We start from the raw sequence: 11,192 nt of genomic DNA on the forward strand, positions 1-11,192 counted from the left end.
ATGAACTCAGAGTTCACGATTAGACTCAGAGTTTGTTGAACCTGCTTTGTGAAACAGACCCCTGTTCTGTGGCCTCTAGGATTTTTAATCTCACCTGCACAATTTGCTTTTGTAGTTGTGCTTCTGCTGCTTTGTGTTGTTGTGTAAATAACCAATAAATTGTCCATGTGCACAAAAGTGTAATTTCCCCCCATTTTCTCAAAATTCAGTCTGGCAGATTTTTTCTTTCTTTTTTTTTGCATCTTTGGCCACATTTTTGGAATTTTAAATAAATTCCAGTGTTTAAATGAAGCTTTGGTAAATCTGCTGGAAGAGTGGGTGAACGAGGCACAGCTGGAGAGACGTCAGGTCAATCAGATGGTAGGCGGGGCCAAGATGCCCTTCTACAAAGCCACCTGCTGCACAGGTGACTGTGTTTCAAACAGATGAAACACAGAGTAAACACATGACTGACATAATGCTGTCTATAAGAATCCTTCTCTGCCTGTTCTGTGCCGCTTTAACAGCTCAGGACTTTTACCTGAACGTCTCTGCAGACAGTAGGTTTACAGACCATAGACCAGACCGGCCTTGGCCTGAAGTCCAGGAACCAGCAGGTACAGCTGGTCCACAACATGGATCATTTTTCTTATATAGTGAGAATTGCTTAAATATAACTCTCAAACTGTAGTGATGTGATGGGAGTCAGCATTTACATTTACATAAACAGAATTGACAGTGATGTTAGAGTTTCAGTGGAGATTAGATGAACTGAATGTTGTTCTTTGAGCAAATGTTTAACATCCAACGGCAGATCGGTGATTTAAATGAATTGACACGTCACTGTCCAGGTTCTTCTGTATGACGGCATAGCCTATTAAAATGCTATGTAGGTGAATATTTATCCTCACAGTAACATTTATGGTTGACCTCTATGTTACTCAACAGTTTTGCATGCAAATTTAGATGGAATTACGGTCTCCTGTAAGGCAGCCAGCATATCAATTTACTGCTGTATAGAAATTGTCTGAATAGACTTGTTTGCAGGGCTTCTAAAACTGGAAGACACCACCTAAATTATTACACATGAAGCGAGATGGACAGGAATTTACTTGATTTGTCAAGTAATTTAGACTCAGATGTTACTTTAGGAATCCTGATTGGAAGGGTGGGTGAACGAGGCACAGTTTACTGCTGGCAGTAAACTGCTGTAGGCCCTTGTCTTTTCTATTCGAATGAATACGGAGCTTAACGCAGCGCCGGTGTTTACAGAATGTTAATATTCGTCAGTGCGGGCGGACACATCTTTATAGTTATTAGTGTGGACGGGCCATAACAGATAAATTCGTTAACGCCTGACTGTTGGAAGAAAAGAACGACAAAAACATCACAGCATATGCACTGTCTAATAGGGAGAAAAATGTGGCCCAGACAAAGATAATTCCAATTGAAATGTATTGGGCTGGGACACACAACAAAGTTGGGCAAATCGTGTCCCAGGACACGAAACAATAGATTAAGTTTCATGACTCTTTCATGAATTGCTGTGAGACTGGGTTGGTATCACATACAACTACAAATACGGTATCTGAGCTTTACAGCTGATGCTCATGTTGTGTTAAAAATAATTTGAATTGCCATAAATGGTATGGATACATTAAAGCTATTACTCAACATTAATTTTTGAATATATAAAGACACCTTTATGCCATTTATTTACATCTACATGTTGACTATGTTTCTGTCTAATGGTGTGTTGCATGATGAGCTTATTTTTACAGTCTTCTTTACTGTCACAGCACCTAGTCGTCCCTCTGCTCTCTGAAATGCGAATAAAAACCCTCTATATATACAGTACTGTTGATGAAATGAATGAAATGAAATGAAATGAAATGAAAAATACTTTATTCATCCCAGAAGGGAAATTCAATCCTGTAAAAGCTCACCTTTTTTTTTTTTTTTAAATCAATATAACATATATTATATACAACAATAATAATGATGTCAGGGTCACAGGTTTGATCCCTACCTGGAACTCTTGTTTGTCTTGTTGCTCCCCTATTTAAATTGTTATTTTAACATGTTTGAATGTACAGCTGGTGAAATGATGTTGAAACAACAGCGAGGTGTGATATAGATGCCGACTGAACTAGTCTTTGGTACTATCTGTAATAAAAGAAACACATATATAAGTGTAACTGATAGGCCTGCTTTGTCTATGCAGGACAGTTAGGTGATTTCTCACCACTACTTGCGAAAAGACTTCATCATTAGCTATAAAGTATTTGACTAACTTGTTAGCAAACAGATGCCTATTTTCACATCTGGTAGACATAGAGCAACATGATCAATGTGGAGCAGGTGTTGGTGTCTACCTGATGAATAAAACTCCAATACACTCTCTTTTTTCTCTGCTTTGGTCTCTACCAACACCCAAAATATCTCTACAGTTGAAATAGGCTTCATTGTCTTCCGTAGGTAGAGAGATTGCTAATCCTACTACAGTCCTTTACTTTTAACGGAAGAGTGTCCGGTATTTAATATAATGTAGAAAAGCTTTGAGATGTGGTTGTGTGCTGCTGTTTGCTGGAGACTGGAAAGTCAACCAGATGTGCTTTTGTCAAAAAGACCTCATTGTTAGTCCTCATCCTTCCCTCTAATGACACTGAAACAACAAAACAAACTTGTAATATTCCTAGTTAAAGTTGAATCTAATTTTAGTGGAAAATCTTCTTTTTCTTCTCATTCTGGTACATCATTGGCTGTTTACTGCCTCATGTGGTGGGACAGCAGAAAACACCCATTTTAATTATTGTTGGCACTATATTGGTGGCAGGTGACAGAGCTTGGGCAGAAATGTCCATGTGTCCATGTGAAAATCTAAGTGTTTTTAAATGGTATATTTGTAGGTTTTGCAAGAGAAAAGACCTTCACAGTTAAGTCTTATTGGTTGCTGTTGACCTGATTCATAAACATCTGTTGTACTGAGAGTTAACAAACGTCTGTCCCAGCTGTCCAACAGGAGACACAATCTTTTCGTGAACCGTTGTCTTGGAGGTTTCCAGACCCGCCAGCTGAAGAGGAGCCTCGGTTCCCACCAAACTTTGAGTTGAAGCCTCCAGTAACCCCTGACAGTGTCATAGCCGTCTGCGGAGAGAGCTCTGTCCGAGTGGAGGTCAAGAGAGACCTGCTGGGGATCGGTAAATCGGTCCAGGCTGCAGAGGTCACACTAGGAGGATGTGGTGCCACAAGAGAAGATCAAGAGGTCCTGGTCTTTGAGTCAGAGCTGCACAGCTGTGGCAGCCAGCTGCTGGTGAGGGTTTAATGTTCAGATGAAAGCACATTTTCAGTAACATCTGGCTGATTTGAGTCTGTAGTTGAGTTTTCAGATCACAGCTTTTATTATTTTATATACAGTCAAATCAAACCATTCACTTAGTCCTGTTCAGTTTAGTTACTGTTTAGTTTAGTTCAGTTTTGTTTAGTTGCTGTCTCCTTTTTATCCCCACTGTCACCATTGGTGTGTGAATGGGTGAACGAGAAACACATTGCAAAGCGCCTTGGGTACCCTAGGGTAGAAAAAGGTGCTATATATATATATATATATATATATCACAGACCATTTACCATTTTGTTTACCATTTAAAACAGCATGTACACAAACTATTAGTCAACTATACTGAAATAATGACTAGTTGATCCATGTATTCCATATACACGCGTGGACAAAATTGTTGGTACCCCTCGGTTAATGAAAGAAAAGCACACAGTGGTCACAGAAATAACTTGAATCTGTCAAAGGATAATAATTAATTAAAAATTCATTGAAAATAAACCAATGAATGCTTTTGAACCATGGTTTAACAGAATTCTTTTCAAAAAATAAACTCATGAAACAAGCCTGGACAAAAATGATGGTTCCCCTAGAAAAGACTGAAAATAATGTGACCATAAGGACATGTTCAATCAAGGTGTGTCCTCTAATTAGCATCACAGGTGTCTACAAACTTGTAATCAGTCAGTCTATTTACCTATTTATAAGGTTACAAGTAGTCACTGTGCAATAGGCATGTCAAAATAAAATAACAAAGTAGCTTTCAAATGCTGTGATCTGGCACATACTGCTCGTGCTGCGTGACCTTATCACCTTTCAACTGCTAATTAAATTTGTTTTACCGCTCCTTCATGTTTTTATTTCCATATTGTAGTTGTAGCACATGCATGTCACAGCTAGTGGGACTCAAACATTCAACTCTCCCTAAAGATTGACTTGTAACTTGCAAAAAACAGACAAAAAAATGGCTTCATCCCACTTGTTCTATGTCCCAACTTATTTCAGGGCTGGGCAGGTGAACTAAAATGGGATCATCAGAGCCCATTTGCCAAAAACAGCTGCCTGCTGCTGCAAACACTGAGACCAAACCAGACTGTAAATGTGCCAGAAAACCAAAACCAGAAGTAAAATTGGAAAGATTTTTGTGGGTTCATTAGTGCCAGTGTTGATTTTAATTGTCCAGGTTAATGGAATGTGACGCATTAGTAAAATGTGTTTCAGATATCTGAGGACTCATTCGTCTACAGCTTCACACTGTTCTACACTCCCAGTCCTCTGGGAGACAGTCCCATCATCCGAACCCTGGACTTCTCAGTCACCATCCAGTGTCACTACCAGAGGTCAGATTATTGTTTTTATTTATTTATTTAATAATGATTGTCATATTTTGCAAGGAAGTTTGTTCTTCAAATATTTTTCAGTAATTTCTTTTCTTTAGGAAGCACGATGTGAGCAGCGGATTGCTCAAGCCGACCTGGACTCCATTCAGTGGCACCAAAGTTTCCGAAGAAAACCTCCACTTCTCCCTCAGACTCATGACTGGTGGGTGGTTGTTCTAGTTCATACATTAAAAAAGCTTTCCTCAAAACAATTTGTCTTGATGCTGTAAGGTGATCGAATTGCAACTACTGATTCCGTTTAAGCCCTGTGGTCTCTTTGCCCTCCGTCTCTCAGATGATGGGAAGTTCCCTCGTCCATCTGCTCAGTTCCTGCTGGGAGACAAGATGAAGTTTGAAGCCTCTGTCAAACAGTTTCATCACATCCCTCTCAGAGTGACTGTGGACAGCTGTGTGGCGACTGTGGTCCCAAATGTTGACACTGTCCCTCGATATGCCTTCTTGGGAAACAACGGGTTAGTTTATAGGAGTGATGGTTTGTTTTGGATTTTTTTTAACCTGTGTGTGGAGTGATTTATGTGCAGTTTGAAGAGGAAAAGTTTCTCTGCTCACATTAAAACGCAGTTTAAGATGTGTACATGCAGGATGTGGTGCATCACAACTGATTTAAATGGGCTTGACTGTGGAGGAAAAGTCCATGACAGTCAGCACTCCTTGGTCTTCTTTGGTCTTTACGTTTTGAGGTGTGTTTGTGGTTATTATGAATCCATCTCCACAAAGATGCAAACCAATGTGTGGACCATGTCTCTAAATGTAGAAGTGCTGCTTCTTCATGATCAGAGTGGAGTCTATTTGGTGCAAGTGTCCAATATACTAAATGTTCCTCACATCAAGTTTTACTGTGGATTTGATCCTCTGTGGCATCATCCTTTCTCCTGTTGGCGTCCTTACATACACCCTCCTGTTACCCGTTTACAGCCACTAATCTCTAACTGGGATTCATTAGTAATTTTCCATCATCCACTGTGAAATGCTACGCTCTCAGCCCATCCCAAGCATTTGTTCTTGTTTCCCCTGCAGAGAAGTGGTTTAGAGCCACTTCTTTTCCTGAGACCAAGACTAAATAGCCTTTTTTTTGACAGAACTTTTACTGATTGGAGTTTTGTGTATTCAGTAAATTCATCTCCTGATGATGTGTTCACTTTTGGTCTGCGTGATTCTGCTTTGAATACAACTCATCTGGTTTCCACAGTGTTTCAGAGCTCCATGCACCCTTAGAATCCTTCAGTCTAGCTATCATGACACTCAGAAAGCTCCTCTTTGCTCAAAGTAACAGTCTGACTTCTAACCCTTTCATTTAGTTCTTATGTGTTTTCCATTAGCACAGGTTGGAGAACAATGTTCTGCTGGAAACTTAGTCAGATTTCTAACAGGTGAACAATGACTGCAGGTTGATTTAGTTAAACAAGGCAATCCAGTGGAGTGTCATCTGACCATTGCTCCAATGAAAGATACAACTCAAGGAAGTCTGGCCTTTGTACAAAGGAGTTAACATGGTCACTGCACTAATCTGCTCAAACAAGGAAAATCTCAAATATTTCTTAATTTTACAGTCAGAACTTTTTGTTTTTTAAATGTTTCTAAATAAATTGTCTATTTCTTTCCAGGGTTGCATTAAAAATCACTGATACTTTGACTTTAGAACCCTACTGTATGTCTTGAAGCTTGTCTGGATCTTTAAACTTGTTTTTTATGGGGGTGTTTTTGTTTTTTGTTTTTTTTCTAACCTGTTGGTCCTCTGTGTTGCGTTCAGGTGTCTATTTGACAGTCAACTGACGGGCTCCAGCTCTCATTTCCTGCCTCGGTCTCAGGATGACACACTGCAGTTTGAGATGGAGGCATTCAGGTTCCAGCAGGACAACAGCGGTCTGGTAAGACATGTAGGACTGACTTCCTACCAGGCAGCTGCCTGATTCAGTTTATTACCCTACAAATTCAGTTCTACTTATTCATGTCATCAGATCTACATCACCTGCAGTTTGAGAGCCACAGCAGCAACTGCAGCTGTTGATGCCACAAACAAGGCCTGTTCTTTCTCCAACGGGTGAGACACCACCAGCACTGCAATTCCCATCCTCCTCTCTGCAGCAAACATTACAAATGGCATCTTCAGTTTGTTGAAAGCATTGGGATTTTTAATTCTGGTATTGTTTGAGTGCACTGATTTCACTGCTCTTGCACCATGTGAGTGACTAAAGGATTTTTAACTTGACCAGTTTTCATTTTAGATCAATTCATATTTTGAGCCAAGAACCCTGTTCAACAATCTGAATGCATTTGGTATATTTCACTGAGTCAGAAATTTGTCAGCAATTTGTAACACTTCTGTGTCATTTCACTAACAATTAGGGATTGTAGGAAACAAGTACAGTTAAAATTCAGTGTGCGTGTCGAGCTGACCTTTGCTAGTGCTAAAACAGGAGCTTTTGATTGACAGGTGGAGGGAGGCCAGTGGCAGTCATCACACCTGTTCCTGCTGTGACGCAAACTGTGGTGGTAGGAAGAGTGACCTGACCGGAACAGGTAGGCAGGTGACAGCTGACCCGTTTGTGTCATTAGACGTAGTGTTCATTCCATTTGAATCCTGCCTGAATAACTTGGGCTCGCGTCCTGGTGAGGACACCCGGGATCTTTCTGCGTGGAGTTTGCATGTTCTCACCGTGCAGTGTGGGTTCTCTCTGGGTTCTCCAGCTTCCTCCTACACAGTCTAAAAACATGCTGAGGTTAATTGGTGATTCTAAATTGTCCGTAGGTGTGAATGTGAGTGTGCTTGGTTGTCTGTCTCTAAGTGTAGCCCTGCGAAAGACTGGCGACCTGTCCACGGTGTACCCTGCCTTCGCCCCAAGTCAGCTGGGATAGGCTCCAGCCCCCCCGCGACCCTAGTGAAGATTAAGCGGTGGATAGATAATGGATGGATGGAATAGTCAGGCACCTGTAAAGATTTTAACGTCAAGGTTGGTATAGTGCTGCTTCTTTTGTTGCAGATGCTCAGTTTGAACAAGAAACAACTGTTGGACCAATCACAGTGGAGGAGAAACCACTAAGCTGGAGGAAAAAATAGGAACTTTAACATTTTTAAATTATAATAAAACTCTTATACAATGATTACCGGTGTGTTTATGTGGTTTGTTCTAATGGTTACATTGAAAGAAACCTTTAGAAAACCCTTAGTTTTCCCAGTGTTGATGATGCAGAGCCCCAGATTGTAGAAATGTGATGAGATGATCATTGAATGACGGATGTAAATTGTGAAATATAATTAGTGGTAGTAATGACATAACACAGTTTCTTATCATTTTTGACTGGCAAGTGTCCCAATAAAGCAAAAACATGAACTGGAAGCTAATAGAGCAGAAACACAGAAGCTTACAAGTTAACTGAGCAGAAACCAGCTAATATGCAAACCTTGCACAAACGGGAGGCTTATGGGCTAACAGAGTAGAAGTGTTTATCCGAGCATCAAATCTGCTGTGAACATACAGTAACTTAATCCTCATACAACCACCTCTGGGCTCATACAACTCTGAACTCTGAAATTAGCCTGTTAGTTGGCAAGTTACTGGACTTAATTATTTTCAGCAACTGCACACAGATTTGGAGTTGTAGTAGAAGTAGCAGCTGCAGGACTTTGGAGAAGCTTTGATTTGTGCATGCTTTGCATCGATAAAGCCCAAACACTGTAGGAAGTTCTAAAATATCCAGAAATCCTGTGTTGTGTCTAGACACTGTTTAACACACCTCAGGAATATACATATGCTGCATTGGGCTGCAGCCCAGTCCATAGTTAAGAAATACTAATTTTGCCACAGTATATCAGTCCGCAGACTTCGGAAATCCGGACCTGCATACATAAGTTTTTAGACAAATATATGTGAAACATAACTCTAAATGTCATTTTTACAACAATTAAAGCTGAGAAATTTTAAGAAAAATTGACAGTGTGCAATCGGATCTTTCCAAATCCGCACTCCTTGCTCCTTGTGCAGCATTAACTCAGATCACAGTTTGTCATGGTATGACAGAAACGGAAATCCTGAGTGACTTTTTGATTAAATTTAGTTTGTTTGGTTGCACTGTGAAAACATTTACTGGCCTCTTATTTCTGTTAAAGTACCTGCTCTGTGAGTATTTGCTGTCATATTAATTTACCACTGTAACTAAGAGTGTCGCTAAATCAGAAGGACAGAAATCTTTCTCCTCCTCTCCTTTTCGTTTTTTATTCCATTCCTCCATTAGCATCAGTCCAGCTGACCTCTGCTGGTTATTTTGCTGCTGCTCTCTCTGTCCTGGGACAACTGACCTTTGACCTGAGCAGAGCAGCTTCAGTCTCACAGTTTATCTTGGATCAATCAGCAGTGTTTGGTGTTGTGCCGTGCCAGCTGCTCTGCTCCTCCACCATCGTCCATTTCACATGACATCACCTGAGTGGACACAGCTGGGCAGGCCGTGTCACCATGTATCATAGAGAGGGTGGTTTTCTATATATAATCCTGACCTACACCCTCCTCAGGATTGGGCCGCCTTGTTCCCTCACCACGGCCTGAGCTTCAGAGACATCAGCATCTATCACGGGCCGGAGAGGGGCTTCCTGTCAGACTCATCCGTCTCTGCTCTTCGTCTCTTAGGGGAGGAGAGGACGACTGCTGGCTGGACAACCTCAAATGGAGGTCATAGGGCCAAACAACAGAGTCTTCAAATAAAAGTCTTCAGTCAGAACACAGTGATGAACTTGGTCTTTGTCACACTGATGAATTAAATAAACTCAGAAAACTCACAGCAAACTTTTTTCAACGTGGTCTTTACTTCTTTAAAATGTACATTCAAATAAAGAGCACAATAGGTCAGTTCCTCAAAGCATTAACCTACAACTTTCGTTTTTGTACCAGTGAGAACACAGTGTTGTAATAACAGAAGGTACTGATGACTAGTTTGCCAGGATGAATCTATTTATCGACACCTATTCATGGCTGCAGTGTCTCCCACAGAAATCGGTGGGGTTTACTTAGTGAGGTTGAAAAAAGTTTTATATCGCATACAGTAAGGTTTAAAAATCTAAGTGGAATAACTATTATAAAAATACAATAGAGTGAAGGTGACCTTTAATGTGATCAGTTTTGAGATATTTGTTTTACTCCAAAAATCAGTGTAACAAGCTTTACATAGGAATAGCGTATAGTTCATGACTTGGATCCCATGGATCTTGATCAGATGGATCAGACATTTAGAGGGTTTTGGATGCTCAGAGGTAGAGATAAGTGATCATAGTGATCAGGTGAATAAATCTCAACCAATAATGATATTCACACACTCAGGTAAATCACAGGTCGTCCAGCCTGGCCAGAACACTATGATTCACATCAGTGTTTTCACATTGGCTGGGTTTCTTCTTGCTTGATCGCCTCTGTTTTCAATATATCTTTCCTAATGGACAGGCCCATCCTAACAAGTTAAAAGCAACCTAACATACATGGGTGACAAATTAAAAGAAAAACCAACACCAAAGTGTCTTAGTAAGGCAGTGCTACAACAAACTGCCTCAGTGTACCTTGACATTGATTGTGGGAGTGTGTGACCTCTACTGGAGGGATGGATCATTCCTATAAAACATACTTCCTTCCCCCATATTTTTTGTAATGATGTTCCATCATTCCTAAATCTCTTATAGATGTTCAGTTGGGTTGAGATCTGGTGACTGTGAAGGCCATAACATATGACTCACAATATTTTCATCAAACTGCTCAGTGACCCCCTTGTGACCTGTGGCTTGAACCATTGTCATCCTGGAAGAGACTACTCCAATCAGGATATATCATAGGATAAAGATGATTACTCACAACAACTTTGTACTGATTTGCAGTGACCCTTTCTTATAAAAAAATAAATAAAAAGACAAGCAGACACAAACCATGTTAGCAGATTGTCCCCTGCAGTATGAAAGAACCACCTCACTGTAGGTGCCAAGGGCTCTGATTTTTGTTCCCTTTAATTTGTCACCTGTATGTACATTTGCAGTCTTGAGAGGGCAGATTCTACAGCAACTGCCCTCTTGCCATGATATGTAATCATGCAATTCACATTTTAAACAAGCATTCGATGAGAAATCACCACTGTCGTGTTACATTTTGATCATTCCATTAAATTAACTCATCTTACACTGATCGATAAAAGCCTGCAGAAACTGACAGGATTGTTGTGAGGTGTCAGCACATAAATCCTCATGTGGGCAAACCACTGATGGATCAAGATGTGGAGCTTTTACTCCCCAAAAATCAAAGTGGATCGTAACTGGGATCATATTAAGCTGAAACAACATTTTAAAAGGGATCAGCTGAGTTGTCATGAATGATTTGGTACTTGTCATTTTAAAGGTTTTTCACTGTATCACTGTATCATTGTTTGAGCATTGCCTGTGTCAAGTGCTGCTCTGTGTGTTCCCACTTATTGAGTTTTGCTTTTATGCTCTCCTTTAGGTATCGTGTTGT

At 40.4% G+C, this 11,192-nt stretch overlaps 1 protein-coding gene across 1 annotated transcript; it reads left to right on the forward strand.

The window, feature by feature from the left end:
- The first annotated feature begins 375 nt into the window (after positions 1-375).
- LOC103357569 (zona pellucida sperm-binding protein 3-like) lies at positions 376-9,384 on the forward strand. The gene is made up of 9 exons (XM_008282173.1): positions 376-406; positions 507-596; positions 3,045-3,292; positions 4,535-4,653; positions 4,752-4,855; positions 4,988-5,165; positions 6,464-6,581; positions 6,672-6,754; positions 9,336-9,384. Exons 1-9 carry the CDS (start codon positions 376-378, stop codon positions 9,382-9,384), a joined length of 1,020 nt encoding a protein of 339 aa, XP_008280395.1.
- Positions 9,385-11,192: the final 1,808 nt, after the last annotated feature.

Source organism: Stegastes partitus, unplaced genomic scaffold, assembly GCF_000690725.1.
Source record: "Stegastes partitus isolate 25-593 unplaced genomic scaffold, Stegastes_partitus-1.0.2 Scaffold262, whole genome shotgun sequence".
Lineage (NCBI taxonomy): Eukaryota > Metazoa > Chordata > Actinopteri > Pomacentridae > Stegastes > Stegastes partitus.

Bases quoted from the DNA above. Each gene is read 5' to 3' on its own strand.
- LOC103357569 (XM_008282173.1), top strand. From the start codon at position 376: ATGCCCTTCTACAAAGCCACCTGCTGCACAG. The intron at 407-506 runs GTGACTGTGTTT...CCGCTTTAACAG, and splicing joins CAAAGCCACCTGCTGCACAG to CTCAGGACTTTTACCTGAAC. The intron at 597-3,044 runs GTACAGCTGGTC...GGAGGTTTCCAG, and splicing joins TGAAGTCCAGGAACCAGCAG to ACCCGCCAGCTGAAGAGGAG.